The sequence below is a fragment of the Copadichromis virginalis genome, linkage group LG16, assembly GCF_057382275.1.
Source record: "Copadichromis virginalis isolate Kocher_CV1m ecotype Utaka linkage group LG16, C_Virginalis_male_GT1.1, whole genome shotgun sequence".
Lineage (NCBI taxonomy): Eukaryota > Metazoa > Chordata > Actinopteri > Cichliformes > Cichlidae > Copadichromis > Copadichromis virginalis.
Window position 1 is genome coordinate 5242338 of NC_140633.1, and position 16346 is coordinate 5258683.

Here is a 16346-nt window from a genome sequence, read left to right on the forward strand (position 1 = left end):
GAGGCGTCGCCCAACAGAGGGGGGACGCAGAGGTGTTCCTGATTGACAATACAGGCCAGCGACGCAAAGCAACGCTGAAAGATGCGCTGTTTATTCCATCATACCCCCAGAACATATTCTCTGTAAAGTCAGCCACTGCATTAGGAGCAACAGTCACCTTTAAACAAGGGCAGGACACGTTGACCCACAAAGACGGTACTAACTTTAACATTCATGTGTATGGCAAGTTGTACTATTTGCAGACTGAAGTTGAGGGTAATGATAAGTGTAACACCTGTCATGACATACAGGCATGGCATGAGATATTAGGTCATTGCAACTATGAAGATGTAGTAAGATTGCAAGGTGTGGTTAACGGTATGCAGATTAAGGGGAGAACCGATAGACCTGAAAAGGAATGTGAAGTGTGTATCCAGGGAAAGTTTGCACAAACCCGAAACAGAGATCCGGATACAAGAGCAAAGGCTCCTTTACAAATGGTACACACAGATTTAGCAGGTCCGATAGCCACTGAATCTATTGATGGGTACAAATATGTGCAGTCATTCACTGATGATTATTCAAACTCAGTGTTTGTATATTTCCTGAAGACGAAAACTGATACAGTGCAGGCAGCAGAGAAATTTCTAGCGGATGTTGCACCATATGGCAACGTAAAATGCATTAGATCAGACAATGGGACAGAGTTCACATGCAGAGATTTCCAAACCCTGTTAAGGAAAAATGGCATTAAGCATGAGACATCAGCCCCGTACTCACCCCATCAGAACGGTACAGCCGAGAGGGGGTGGCGTACTCTTTTCGAGATGGGCAAGTGCATGCTAATTGAGAGTCAGCTACCGAAATGCCTATGGAACTATGCCATTCAAACTGCTGCTGTAACACGGAACAGATGCTGTTAGATTTGTATTGTTGATTGTCATTTATGCTTAGAAATATTTACTTATATATGCTTAGAGTTTTGTAATTAGTTGTAGATTGGTAGAGGTTTTGATCCTTGATAGTCTGCAAACTTTGTGTGTATTAGACAGCACTTTGGGAGCATGAGAGGTCATACCGTGTCTTATTGTTTTATGGTAGGATTAACGTAGCTACGTCTGTTCTAGTCTAAGTGCTCTTTGTTTAGATGAACTGCAGGACTTCCTCACCGTGTTATCTAGGATGAACCATCTAGGGTGAGGGGGAGGCTACCCTCTTCCTGACCAAGGATGTTTAACCCTTTGATCAGCAACACACACACACACACACACACACACACACACACACACACACAGGCAAGGTACTCTTTGTTTGTATGTAGACGTCGTATGTTAATGAACCTATGCATATTCATGTAACCTCAATAAAAGGGCAGTGTTACAGGAGGACGGACGAGACCAACTGGAGTCAAGCGGTTGTCCGGTTCTCTCCCGTGCACGAGTAACATGAAGAACTTTGCCTATTTGTGTCTTGCTTAGCAGTGTAATTATATTGTCTTAACGTTCCAGCGAATAGGTTTATGCTACAAACCTAACAGATGCTTTAATAAGCGAACAGGGAAAACACCCTACCAAATGCTGACAGGTAAAAAGCCAGACTTGTCAAAAATGCAGAAATTTGGGTCTGTGTGCTATGCATACAAACAGGACAAGGGGAAACTTGATTCAAAATGTGACCAAGGTTTCTTTGTAGGTTATGATAAGAACAGTCCCGCCTACTTAGTTTACCACCCTGAAACTGAGAAAGTTCAGAAACATAGACTTGTTAAGTTTGTGAGCAAAGTAAATGTAGAAAGACAAACACAGACAGATGAGGGAGAACTAAATGATGACTGTAGCAGAGTAAGACAGCCTATGGCTAACAGACCTTCAGAGAAAGGTGACAAGGACAATGAGGTTCCAGAACCTATTGTGACAGACACAAGTCCACAAAGTGGTATACCTGATGAGCGTGAACGAAAAGAGACAAATGTGACAAGTGATGGATTTGTCAACAAAAGGTATCCTCTTAGGGAGAGAAGAAAACCGGGACATTTAAATGACTTTGTAGCTGCCAACAGTGGCGGCGATGAGATCCACACTACCATAGACTACTGCTACAGGGCAGTGTGTGGTGTCCCAAACACATTTAAGGAAGCCATAGAATCAGCTAACTCAAAGAACTGGATCAAAGCCATGGATGAAGAAATTCACTCGTTACGGGAAAATGACACTTTTACCCTAACCACTTTGCCAAAGGGAAAGAAAACAGTGGGGGGGAAGTGGGTTTATTCCATTAAGAGTGACATTGAGGGAAACGACCGATACAAGGCAAGGTTCGTAGCCAAAGGTTACAGCCAACAGTTGGGGATAGATTATGGAGAGACATTCTCACCAACAGCCAACTTAACCAGCATAAGAGTTTTGTTACAGAAAGCAGCGCAGGAGAGCCTGTTACTCCATCAAATGGATGTGAAGACAGCATATTTACACGCTCCCATTGATTATGAAATCTACATTGATCAGCCAGAAGGTTATGAAGAGGGAGAAGGGCTAGTCTGTAGATTACAAAAATCCTTGTATGGGTTAAAACAATCTGGTCGTAACTGGAATAGGATCTTGCATGAATACCTAACAGCGAACAGTTTCAGGCAAAACCCAGCAGACCACTGTGTTTATACCAAAGAGACAAAAGATGGTAAGGTGATTATGATCATCTGGGTGGACGACCTGATAATTGCTGCTGGCAATGAAAAGGTAATGAAGGATGCGAAAGAAATGCTTTCAGTCAAATTTAAGATGAAAGACTTGGGCAGACTTAAGCATTTTCTGGGTATTGATTTCACTCAGTCTGATGGATGTGTAACAATGTCACAAGAAACCTATGTCAACAAGATACTGATGAGGTTTAACATGCAGAACTGTAAACCCAGAGGAACTCCCTGTGATCAGAAGTTGTGTTACACAGAAGGTGCTACTAAGATAAGAGATGTGAGGATGTATAGAGAGGCTGTAGGCAGTCTTATATACCTTGCATCAGGTACCCGTCCTGACCTGAGTTTTGTGGTAAGCAAGTTATCGCAACATTTCCATGAGCCTACAGAAGAACAGTGGGGAACTGTGAAACATGTGTTGAGATATCTCAAAGGGTCCAAAGATAAGAAGTTGTGTTTTAGAAGAAACACAGATGAAAATTTGGGTCTAGTGGCCTACAGTGATGCTGACTGGGCAGGTGACACTGCCGACAGACGCAGCACTACTGGTTACTGTGTACGTCTATGTAACAACAGTTCTTTAGTTTCATGGAAGACCAAGAAACAGCCCACTGTGGCGCTCTCTACCTGTGAAGCAGAGTATATGGCTCTGGCTTCCACAATGCAAGAGTGTATATATTTAGAACAGCTTTTGAAAGGTATAGATGACTACAGCTACACTCAAACAATAGTGTACGAGGACAACCAGGGAACAATTGCCCTGGCTAAAAACCCTGTGAGCCGACAGAGGTGCAAACATGTGGACATTAAATATCATTTTGTAAGGTCCATTGTAAATGAAGAGAAAATGTGTCTGTTATATTGCACCACTGAAGAAATGGTTGCAGATGTTATGACCAAACCTGTTTCTAAGCTAAAACTTGCTAAGTTTGCTAACGTTATGTTTGGTGCTTAAAAGAAAAAAAAAAGAGAGAGAGAAAAAAAAAGGAAGTGTGGTAGAGATTGTACAACTGTTTATCGTTTATTGTACAACTTTTCTTTGATTCCAGCAACCTGAGTACAAGAGGGGGTGTTAAGATATTCATTGTGTGTACTCATGTTGTACAGTGTTTAACTGCATTATGGTTACTGTGGTTTAACAGAGACAGTATTTTAGTTGCCACCACAAGGAGGCACTGTTTCATTGTAAGAGCACGGATGCTGCGTCATCACGCCCCTAAGAAAAAAAAAGTATACCACAACGAAAATGGCACCCATGAGAAAAGTTTTGCCGCGTGTTGATGAGGAATAAAGTTCCCAAAATATTAAGGACATTTTTGCCTCCGTCGTCATTTTCCTTCGAGTTGATCGCTGTCGATGCTGCAATACTCAACATCAGTCATCATAATTTTACCATCTCTGTGCAAGTCTGCAAATTTCTTTATTAAATCATGAGCTTAAATTCATCAAGTCTCTCTGTGCCTGGGTCCTCGTCTCAAAACATGACATCACTGCTTTGTACATTTTAACAATTTAATCCCACATTTGTGAAAGAAAAGCAAAAGACTTTTTTGAAAAGTCTGTAACAAAACCATCAAATCTGATAAAGGTTATTTAAATGCTGCTAAAGAAGAATGGATTGGAATAGAATAAATACATATCCTAACCTTAATTACTGGGAGAATAATGAATGATGCTCACAGTGAGTAAAAAGTAAACTGAGTGCATTTTTTGGACAGAGATTCACTTTTAATGTGTATGTACCTCGGGAATTTACATCGGTCATTATAAGTGCCGTTTATATTCCACCACAAGCGGACACGGTCACCGCCTTATGCAAGCTGCATGAGGCACTCACACAGCACCAGACACAACACCGGGACGCTGCGCTTATTGTGACGGGGGACTTTAATAGCGCCAACCTCAAACACGCAGCGCCGAACTTTTATCAACACATCACCTGCCCCACCAGGGGTGAAAGGACACTGGACCACTGCTACACTACGGTCAAGGACGGCTACAAGGCACAATCCCGCCCTCCTTTTGGCAAATCTGATCACGCCACCATCTTCCTCATCCCAAAATACAAACAAAGGCTGAAACAGGAAGTTCCGGTTCAGAGGAAGGTCGCGCGCTGGACGGATCAATCGGTGGCCGCGTTACAGGACGCACTCGATGACGCAGACTGGGGCATGTTCAGAAACAGCTCCGATGATGATGTCAACGTGTTTACGGAAGCGGTTGTGGGATTCATCGGGAAACTAGCGGATGATACCGTGGAGACAAAGACTATCACAACGTTTCCCAACCAGAAGCCGTGGGTGGATAAAACCATCCGCGACGCTCTGAGATCCCGCACCGCTGCCTACAACACGGGACTCATGACGGGGGACATGGACCCGTACAAAGCCGCGTCATATAACGTGCGGAGGGCGGTGAAAGAGGCGAAGCAGCGCTACGGGAGGAAACTAGAGTCACAACTCCAACAGAGTGACTCTAGGAGCCTGTGGCGGGGACTAAGGACAATAACGGACTATAAAGCACCAACAACCGGTATGACGAATGCGGCCGTGACTCTGGCAGACGAGCTGAACGCTTTCTATGCTCGCTTCGAGGCTGCAGCTAAGGACTCCAACAATGCTAGTGTTAGCGGCGCTAACGGCTGCAGACAGGAAGATACTGCCAGCACCGGAAACGTGCTCGTCATCTCCGAGCATGAAGTAAGGAGAGCCTTCAAGAGAGTGAACACCAGGAAAGCAGCAGGACCAGACGGCATCCCAGGTCGTATCCTAAGAGACTGCGCATACCAGCTAGCTCCTGTGTTCACTGAGATATTCAACATCTCTTTATCTCAGTCGGTGATCCCCACATGCTTCAAAGAGTCCATCATTGTTCCTGTCCCGAAGAAACCCCACCCTGCTTCTCTCAATGACTATCGCCCTGTAGCCCTCACCTCAGTAGTGATGAAGTGCTTTGAACGCCTGGTCAGAGACTTCATCATTTCTTCACTACCAGACACACTGGACCCACTACAGTTCGCTTACCGTCCAAATCGTTCCACAGACGATGCCATCTCTCATCTCCTCCACACATCACTCACTCACTTGGACACTAGAAGGGGGAATTATGTTAAAATGCTCTTCATAGACTACAGCTCTGCATTTAATACCATAATTCCCTCCACACTCACCACCAAGCTGGAGCATCTGGGACTCAGCTCATCTATGTGTCAGTGGATCTCCAACTTCCTAACTGGCAGACCACAGGCAGTAAGGATGGGCGGACATGTCTCAGCCTCCACCACTCTCAGCACTGGAGCCCCCCAGGGGTGTGTTCTGAGCCCCCTGCTGTACTCTCTGTACACATATGACTGTGTGGCCACTACCAGCTCCACCACCATCATCAAGTTTGCTGACGACACCGTCGTGGTGGGCCTGATCTCTGATAACAACGAGACGGCCTACCTGAAGGAGATTAGGAATCTGGAGAACTGGTGCCAGAGGAACAACCTCCTTCTAAACGTCAGTAAGACAAAGGAGCTGATAGTGGACTTCAGCACTAAGCAGGAGAGGAACTACCAGACCCCCGTCATCAACGAGTGCCCAGTGGAGAGAGTGGACAGCTTCAAATACCTCGGAGTTCACATCACGCAGGACCTGTCATGGTCCTGTCACATCAACACCGTGGTGAAAAAGGCCCGTCAGCGTCTCTACCACCTCAGACGCTTGAGAGACTTCCAACTGCCCTCCAAGGTGCTCAGGAACTTTTACTCGTGCACCATAGAGAGCATCCTGACGGGAAACATCTTAACCTGGTTCGGGAACAGCACCATGCAGGACAGACGAGCTCTAGAGAGGGTTGTGCGGTCAGCTGAGCGCACCATCCGCTCCGAGCTCCCTGACCTGCACTCAATCTACAGCAGGCGGTGCTGGACCAAGGCCAGGAAGATCGTGAAGGACCTCAGCCATCCCAACAACAGACTGTTCTCTCTGCTGAGGTCAGGAAAGCGATTCCGCTCCCTGAAGACCAACACAGAGAGACTGAGGAGGAGCTTCTTCCCGCAGGCGATACAGTCTCTCAATCACACCACCACACAGTACTGACCCACACATACAGTTCTTACACACACACTGGACTTTCTGGACATTGTTTTCACTTCATCACTTAAATCATGCTGCTGTTATTGTGTATATGCTGCTGTTATTGTGTATATATTTATTTATATTTCTTCATACATTCTTATATAGTTCTATATTGTGTATTTTGTTGTACAGTTATTTTATTTTCAACTTTAATTTATATATTTTATCTTATTCTCCCAGTTAAATTTACCCTTCATTCTAATTTGTGTTGTACAGTTATTTCATTTTTAACCTTAATTTATATTTTATTCCTTCCTAGTTAAATTTACCCTTTTTAATTTTTCATATTTATTTCCTATCTTATTCATAGCCTTTTCCTTTTTTGTTTTCTTTAGGTCACGAGCAGTTGTCCAAGCATTTCACTACATATCGTACTGTGTATGACTGTGTACGTGACAAATAAAATTTGAATTTGAATTTGTATAATATAATACAGATACATAACAAATACACTCCAAAAACAGAAGAATCCTTGAAATGCACAAATGTACAAAATATTAATAAAAAACTATAAAAATGGAGGCAACTTTGCCTGTGGTACAATGTATACAATGTATGAAAAAATCTTTCTGTAATGCAACCGTTCTCTGACTTGTATCCCCATGTGATGTCTGTGTTGTGTGTGTATGGTCGGGGGGCGGGTTCATTCCACTGCAGGGCAACCTGCTGCAGATGCTAATTTACTAATACTACTGTTACAATAATACTGTTGTAAGATTTATGAGTTTCATGCTTGGTACTTGGGAGAGCTTGACATTTTCTCAGGTGGTACACACTGTAAAAAGTTTGAGAAACACTGATAATGTCACGGTTCTGGGTCATTTTGACCCAGCTTTTTCAGTTTTTTATATTGGTACCACTTTACAATAAGGCTCCCCTTATAGATGCTAATAAATAGTTTATAGCTATATTATTAATTAATCTGTAAATGCTTTATAAACCATTATTAATGGTTTATTATGCATTAGTTAAGGGTGAGAAAGAGGAAAAAAACTGACCGGTTTCTTGCCAAATAGTGAGCCAAATGTGTTCACCTATATATTTCATCTAGAGGTGCTATATTAAACATTTCAGACTAAGTTACTATCCTGTAAGCACAATCAGCATTTGTAAACATATTTTTTATCATATAAAATTGTACTTCAGAAATGCATTATAAATATCCACAACTATCAATCGGAGCTTTGTTGTAAAGTGTAAAGCATAAAACCATTTATTAATGAATAATAAATATTTATAAATGCCAAATGGGAGCCTTATCGTAAAGTGTAAAGCATAACACCATTTATTAATCACTAATAAACATTTATAAATGCCAAATGGGAGCCTTATTATAAAGTGTAAAGCATAACACCATTTATTAATCACTAATAAACATTTATAATTGCCAAAAGTGAGTCTTAAATGTATAATGTCACGATTTTTTTACACTTAGACCTAAATTACAATCAGTGCTTGAAATAACATTTAACTACTGTCAAAAATGGCAATGTATTGTAAGAGTAACACATGTAACATTAAATGTGTTTTTTAAAACACCAAACAGTCACCCACTCCAAAAAAAGTTCATGCCAGACTGGTTCAAACTGGAAATATTTTTTGTATGTCCTTAAATAAGCGTCCCAGTGGTCCATCAGGGTGTCGCGAACCAAGCCAAGATGACCACTCAAGAACCATCAGGTGTTCCTCCAGCAACTTCTCAGTGCGATTTCCTCTTAGTCTACGGACATGTCCTTTGATGGTCATCCAAGCCCTTTCGATATGCTGTGTATGACTGCCAGATTGAGGATCTACAAACCACCTGCTGTGATTTACAGTGTAATGTCTGTACCCTATGTTTGTCAAAACATTCTTGTAGGCTCTCCACTCATCACTGATAATGGCACTACCCAACTTAGCATGCTGTCTGATCAGAGGAACAAGGTGGCGCCTTGATCGTTTTTCAACAAGTTTTAACACGAGCCTTCGCCTTTTGTCTTTAATTCCCATCATTCCAAATACCCATTTCTTCCTTTTCCATGCATTTCCAAAGCGTCCACGTGCATACTGAAAACAAAAAGAATAAAATTAAACAGAATTAAAATTAAAAAGAATAAAATTAAATATCTACAAAGAAACATTCAAAAAGATGGTTGCTTCTACTAATTTTTTTTACTTATGGTAAAGGTTTCCATGTTTAGAGGACACAGTCAGATCTGCATTGATTCTAACAAACCTGTCTGAGAGTTTACCAACCTTTCGCTGATGACGGAGACAGCTTTCATCTATAACCACAAATTCTCTGTCACCACCAAGACGGTGTCCATAGTTTATTCTGTGTCTTTTAATTGCACGTATACAAACATGTCGAATGTGTCTTGCCATGCTACTTAGTGTTCTGGAGCTGCCAGCCACTTCATCATCGATCATATCTATTTGTCTGAGCCTGAGCCCTTGTGAAAATCTGTGATAGAAATTGAGGCAATTATTACTTACTGAGGCCCTAATTTTATTTCACAAGTCTCGTATTGGTGTTCAATTATGAAAGGTGCATTGCTATTAATGTCTACATCTACATATACCTGTAAATGAACTTCATCCAACTGAAAAGAGATGTTTTTGATTTCTCAAAGAGGGAGCCAGTTCTAATTGTTCTGGAAACTCTCCTATGACTTGCTCTTTTGCAGCACCTGAGAACATATCAATGAGTTAAGTAAAGAAATGGACCCTTAAACAAGAGCATTAATTGAAAAGATAATCACAAAATTAAGTATGAAGAAAATAATAATGAAAAGAGGTTAATGCTCCCTCTTGCATTGATAACTGAAATATTTTGTTATATTTACTACATGCACTACATTATCATGCATTATACATACCACATATATTGGTCTTTCTTCACCACGGAAATCATTTTCATCTTATGGTGACAAACAGGACATCTAAGCTTCTTTTTTAGCAGGTGTTTCTTCTGCAGCCATTTAATGAGCCTTAGTGCCTTATATTTAGTTTGTTTTCCTTCTATTCTGGCACGCAATCTCATTCCCAAAGACATTCTGGTGGAAAAAAATGAGTAATTTATTTTATTATCACCTCGAAACACCGTAAAATACTCTATGGGAGTCTAGTGCAAATCGGTTCAGAGTTAAAGAACTTCACATGCTATATAAAACAAGCCCTATAATCAAAAATAGTCCCACGCAAAAGAGAGGATTGTCTCACCTGTTATAATGTATCTCCGAGTTTGTTATGTAGATCTAACCCGCTGGATTCATGCTAAAAAAATATGTTCTGCTGCCAAAGGGAGGGAAAACAAATTTAATTTAAACGCAGAGGAGCTTATACAACCATCCAATCACAGTTAACTTTATTAAGGAAAGCCCCTCCTCTCAGAGCGCGACAGGCAGTGGAGCGCTCTGGAAGGTCAAGCCAAAGGGGCACGAACAGACACACTGAAGGCGCTCGTTCAAGTTGCTGCGCCATGGATGGAGCAGAAGATAAAAATTTGTGTGCGTCTGCGACTTACACAGTTAGCACACGTTCGAAGAGATACAAAAAGCAGAGACTGGATGATCTAGATTGCACTAAGCCAACGACGTCAGCAGTTAGACATGAAGGTGAGTATAATGCTAGCTAGCTAGCTACCGAGCCATTTGGCTGCTAGCTACAGTGGCTAACTAACGTCACATAACATGTGAATAGCTCTATTACTATTGGTTATTCCAAACGATTGATATCACTTAGTTGTATATTTTTAGTTTTGTTTATGTGCATCATTAAATTTATATTAAACACCCTGGTAAGGCAGTACACATAAGAATTATTTGCCTTGTTTTAGAAATGTCTGAACCACCACATGTGTATATAACATAATTTTTACAAAGTGGCTTTTTATAAATTCAAGTTGTAACCGTTTTTAATCAATATTTTATTTGAGTTTCCCAAGTTTAGATTATAACTTATTTTAGTGTTGTAATTTAATAATTGTTTGTTCTTTAGATTCTTCTTCTAATCCTGCCCCTACTGCAACTGCCCTTCTTAACAAGGAGCAAGAGAAACTGACTTTTCTTAAGGAGGAACTGGAGCGCGACACCCTGATGGACCACTGGGACGCTTATTTAAGGACATACAAAAAATATTTCCAGTTTGAACCAGTCTGGCATGAACTTTTTTTGGAGTGGGTGACTGTTTGGTGTTTTAAAAAACACATTTAATGTTACATGTGTTACTCTTACAATACATTGCCATTTTTGACAGCAGTTAAATGTTATTTCAAGCACTGATTGTAATTTAGGTCTAAGTGTTATAAATGGTGACATTATACATTTAAGACTCACTTTTGGCATTTATAAATGTTTATTAGTGCTTAATAAATGTTGACATGTTTTAAACTTTACGACAAAGCTATCTTTTGTCATTTATAAATGTTTATTAGTGATTAATAAATGGTGTTATGCTTTACACTTTACAATAAGGCTCCCATTTGGCATTTATAAATATTTATTATTCATTAATAAATGGTTTTATGCTTTACACTTTACAACAAAGTTCCGATTGATAGTTGTGGATATTTATAATGCATTTCTGAAGTACAATTTTATATGATAAAAAATATGTTTACAAATGCTGATTGTGCTTACAGGATAGTAACTTAGTCTGAAATGTTTAATATAGCAACTCTAGATGAAATATATAGGTGAACACATTTGGCTCACTATTTGGCAAGAAACCGGTCAGTTTTTTTCCTCTTTACTGCCGTGTGTATATTAGCCCTGTGTTTCCTTTGTTCTCTGTTACGTTGTTAATGTCTACTCGCCCTCAGGCTATGCTCTGTGTTTCGGTCCCTGTTTATATTTTCCCAGTGTAGTAAATCCGCTGTTCATCTGCAACCTGCAAATAAAGCTGTTTACTTTGAGTTCAACTTCGCCTCACTGAATCCTGCATTTTGGGTCCTTCCTCCTTGCCTGCCGGTACACAGCCATGACAGATAAGTGTATGTGTGCTTTTGGAAAACATTTAAAGCTGCTGTACAGAATCTATGGAACAAACTAGCTTATAAACAGAGCATTCTTCCCTTTACAGCTCCTCACTGCACCAGGGCACCGTTTGGCACTTTCTGATAGTGCGCAAATGTGACGCATGTACTGCGGCAGTCATACAGACAACTAGATGAGCCAAAGATTGGCCTACCTATTGTTGGCTGAGATTTTAGTAGAGTTGTGGCTGAACCACATAAAAAAAAAAAAATTAATTTTAATCTCCAAAATCAATGATAACGTTATGTTAGAATGTTGTTAAAGAGGGTCAAAATGTTTCAACCCAGTTTGTTTTGCAGATTCTGTATAGCAGCTTTAATACAGGGAGAACAAAACTTCCAGATTATGAGTAAAATTAGTTTTTTTTTTCTCTTTGTCAGTTTAACAGTTTGTTGTGCCTGTCACTGTTCCGTCTGTTTTCTTACCTGGTTCTTCCTGACCTTGTACTATCTCCTCACGTTCCCTCTTTCCTCTCTCCCTCCTTGAACTGTATTTAATTAGATGAAAAAATTACATTAATATGAAAAAAAATACTGAAGATCACTAATAAAGTCCTCTCTCAGTGTACTTTCAACCAAAAGGCAAATAACAAACCACACGAACATCTAATAAAAGATAAATATTGAAACACTGATCCAACATTATTCTTGATTGACGGATCTTTTTTTTTATCTCCTTTTTTTTTTTAAAAACAAACCAAAAAAAAACCTTATATCCATTATGAACCTGGTGGTCTCATTATGAACACCCACACACCACGAGTTATAAGGTTAATGGGCAGTCAGTTAGCTAGTTAGTACCTTGGGTTTAATATCGGCACATGCACTCATTCCATTTCAAACAGGACAGTGGTAACAACAGCAGGCTACATTGGAACTGATGTGATGTTCTATAAGGTGGTTTTAATTTAAAAAAAAAAAAAGAGGCAAAAATTAGTTTGTTTCTTTATTCAATTTTTGAACAGTGGGACTCAGTCAGTACATACTCAGTAAATGTAAATTATTTGCACGGCAGTGCACTACAGGCATAAATCTAGACCCCTAGATAAAACATTATGGGTCATTCCCACAACCCACAGCTTTACTGTGTACCAGCACAGTATCCAATAGCAGTGACAACTCCTCCACAGTAGCAGGTGGGATTTTTCTTTTTTGAGGACGCCTCCTTTTACCTGTCAATACGGATGGTCTGTTTGTTTTGATCAAGAGACTTTTTTTGGACAGCTGAAGAGGAGAAGTCTATCTTATGGCCAACCTCTGGCTGTATCTTGGTCACATTACCCAGCAAAACCCAGTATGCAGGTTCATCTGTAACAGTCCTTGTGCCACAGATCAACACAGTTGCTTCTACATTAAACAGAAGAGCAGTGACGTGGGTGTAGGTCTCCGCGACTCCGGCCTTACAGGTTCAACCTTCCCTGTGATGCTCACAATGACCCATGGCTGCAATGCTGGTTCATTCAGTCTTTGAGAGTGCAGGACCTGAAACACACACAAAGTTAATTTAAAGACAAGAACTATGAGCCAAGGCAGACACAAATGTGTTTTATCTGCTTAATCATAAATGTAACAAAGTGTTTAGAAAGTTGGCACATACATGTAAATTTTCATTTCTTTTTGTGTCCATCTATAGAACGCTGCATGTTATAGTGTAAATCTGCCTGTTCTCTGTCAGAAACCTGCCTGCAGAAAATGAACCTGAAGTATGCAATGCAAGGATGTCATCACGTGGTCTGCTGGGGCGGCAGCATCTCTGCTGAAGAGACTGAACAGGCTGATCCGCAGGGCCAGCTCTGTTCTAGGATGTCCTCTGGACCCAGTGGAGGTGGTCAAGTCAAGTCAAGTCAAGTTTATTTATAGAGCACATTTAAAAACAACCAAGGCTGACCAAAGTGCTGTACAGTAAATACAGATAAAAATACAATAGAACACAATTTCGTAATAACACCTCGCTGATAAAAATAAAATAAAAATATATAAAACAAATAAATTAAACCTTTCTAAAAGCCAATGAAAAGAGGTGAGTTTTAAGAGCGGTTTTAAAAGTTTCTAGGCTTTTGGAGAGTCTGACGTGAGGAGGTAAACTGTTCCACAGTCTGGGTGCAGCCACAGCAAACGCCCTCTCTCCCTTTGTCTTTAATTTATACCTGGGAACATCTAAAAGCATCAGGTCGGCTGACCTCAAAGATCTCCTGGGGCGATAAGTACTAAGGAGTTCTGACAGGTAAGAAGGTGCAGTGCCATTTAAAACCTTAAAAGCCAGCAATAAGATTTTAAAATCAATCCTAAAGGCAACTGGGAGCCAGTGGAGAGAGCAGAGAACCGGAGTGATGTGGTCTCTCTTTTTTTGAACCGGTCAACAGGCGAGCGGCAGCGTTCTGCACCAGTTGAAGGCGATGTAGACAGGAACGATCTAGGCCAGCATAGAGGGAATTGCAGTAGTCTAGCCGTGAAGTAATAAAAGCATGGACCACTCTTTCTAGATCGTTCCTGCAAAGGTAAGACTTGACTTTGGCTAAAATCCGCAAATGATAAAAAGATCCCTTAACTACAGAGCTGATTTGTTTATCAAGTTTAAAAGCATTGTCAAAAATAACACCAAGACTCTTAATGGAAGAAGTGCAATCGGAGGTTAGGGGTCCCAAAAAGTCAAGAGAGAAGTTGGGATCTTTAGGAAGCCCAAACACAATGACTTCAGTTTTGCTTTCATTAAGGTGTAAGAAGTTAAGAGTCATCCAAGTCTTAATGTCAGACAAGCAGGAGAGTAGCGGCTGCAAAGAAACATTGCAGTTCAACCTCAGAGGGAGGTAGATCTGAATATCATCGGCAAAGATGTGGAAGGACACATTATGTTTACGGAGCACATCGCCCAGAGGGAGCAAGTACAGAATAAACAACAGGGGGCCTAGTATGGACCCCTGAGGTACGCCACAGGTTAAAGGAGCTCTGGGAGATGACAGTTCACCAAGGTGAACAGAAAAACTCCTATTATTCAAATAGGACTGGAAAAACTTTAAGACAGTGCCCTTTAAACCGACACAATGTTGAAGGTGGGATAGCAGTATGTTGTGATCAACAGTGTCGAAGGCTGCTGTCAGGTCCAGGGTTACTAAGACAGCAGCACAACCAGAGTCAACAGTTAAAAGCAAATCATTAAAAACTCTCAGAAGGGCGGTTTCTGTGCTATGCCGAGCTCTAAAACCAGACTGGAACTTCTCATAGAGATTGTTATTGTCAAGAAATAGCTGGAGCTGCGTGAGGGCGGCTCGTTCCAGTACTTTAGACAGAAAAGGGAGGTTGGAAATGGGCCTATAGTTAGAGAGTAGGGATGGATCTAGATTAGGCTTTTTAAGGAGAGGTTGAACAACAGCGTGCTTGAAGGGTGTTGGAAAACAACCAGAACTGAGGCAGGCATTGATCAGGACCAGAAGGAAAGGTCCGACTGAGTCCAGAACCTGCTTCAGAAGCCGAGAGGGGATAGCATCGGTGGAACAGTTGGTAGTCTTAACCTTGCAGACTATTTCATGCAGCTGAGAGAGAGAGATTGGTTCGAACTGATTAAAGGCAGAATGGCACAAAGACAAAACACAGGGATTGGAAGGTGAAGATGGAATGACAGACTGCAGGGAGGAAATCTTGTTTACAAAGAACTTTAGAAAGTCATTACAGAGGGTGGCAGAAGGTGTGAGGCTGGTGGATGTGGCGCCATCTTGTAAAAACAGGCTGTTGTTTTTTAAACACTCCCAGGTCCTCTGGCAAAGGCGGAGGCCTCGCCTGTGTTTTTAAATCTGTTTATGACTGCCATCAGATTTCTTTTTCCTCTTTTTCCAGCTTTGAACTACAGCTTTTTAAACTAAACTCATCCACTCCGTTACTGATTGCAGTGGTATATCGTCCTCCCAAATTTAACAAGGACTTTATCAGTGAGTTTGGGGAATTCCTTTCAGGGCTTTCAGTAGATTTAGATCATTTTCTTATTGTTGGTGACCTGAATATTCATGTGTGCTGTCCATCTAAACCCCTGGTTAGAGACTTTGTTTCACTGTTGGATTCCTTCAACCTTACTCAGTGTGTGTCTGGCTCCACACATGAGAAGGGTCACACTTTGGACCTTGTCATGTCTCACGGCTTGGGTATCCACATCTCTGAAATTTGTGAGAGTGCGTGTATCTCCGATCATTTTCCTGTTCTATTTTCTGCCACTGCACATTGTTCTGATGCTGCAGTTAAACCTCCTTCACGCCGTCACCGGATCATCAATACCCATGTACCATTTCAGTTTTCTACTGCTTTTAGCAACTCTGAGCTCTCCATGGTGGACTGGATTGATTCCTTGTGTGCAGAAGATTTAACTGCTCTTTTCAACTCAACATGTACTTCTATTTTGGACCTCATCGCTCCCCTAAAAACACTCCGTCCCAAAGCTCACGCTGAACCCTGGATTACAGACTCTGTTCGTGCTCTCAGGCGCACCTGTAGGTGTGCTGAGAGAAAATGGAAAAAGGACAAGCTGCACATTTCTTTTAATATCCTCAGAGAC

The 16346-nt window shown here is 41.1% G+C and overlaps 1 protein-coding gene and 1 long non-coding RNA gene across 2 annotated transcripts; one reads left to right on the forward strand and one right to left on the reverse strand.

Moving 5' to 3' along the window:
• Positions 1 to 8120: 8120 nt before the first annotated feature.
• LOC146690130 (uncharacterized) lies at positions 8121 to 9826 on the reverse strand. The gene is made up of 4 exons (XM_085434924.1): positions 9651 to 9826; positions 9354 to 9461; positions 9028 to 9235; positions 8121 to 8838 (listed from the first exon to the last, which is right to left on the reverse strand). Exons 1-4 carry the CDS (start codon positions 9824 to 9826, stop codon positions 8374 to 8376), a joined length of 957 nt encoding a protein of 318 aa, XP_085291050.1. The 3' UTR covers positions 8121 to 8373.
• Positions 9827 to 10035: 209 nt separating this feature from the next.
• Positions 10036 to 11167, forward strand: LOC146690131 (uncharacterized). Its single transcript, XR_014915631.1, has 2 exons — positions 10036 to 10388; positions 10771 to 11167. It is a non-coding gene; the product is annotated as an uncharacterized LOC146690131 (long non-coding RNA).
• The last annotated feature ends 5179 nt before the right edge of the window (positions 11168 to 16346 follow it).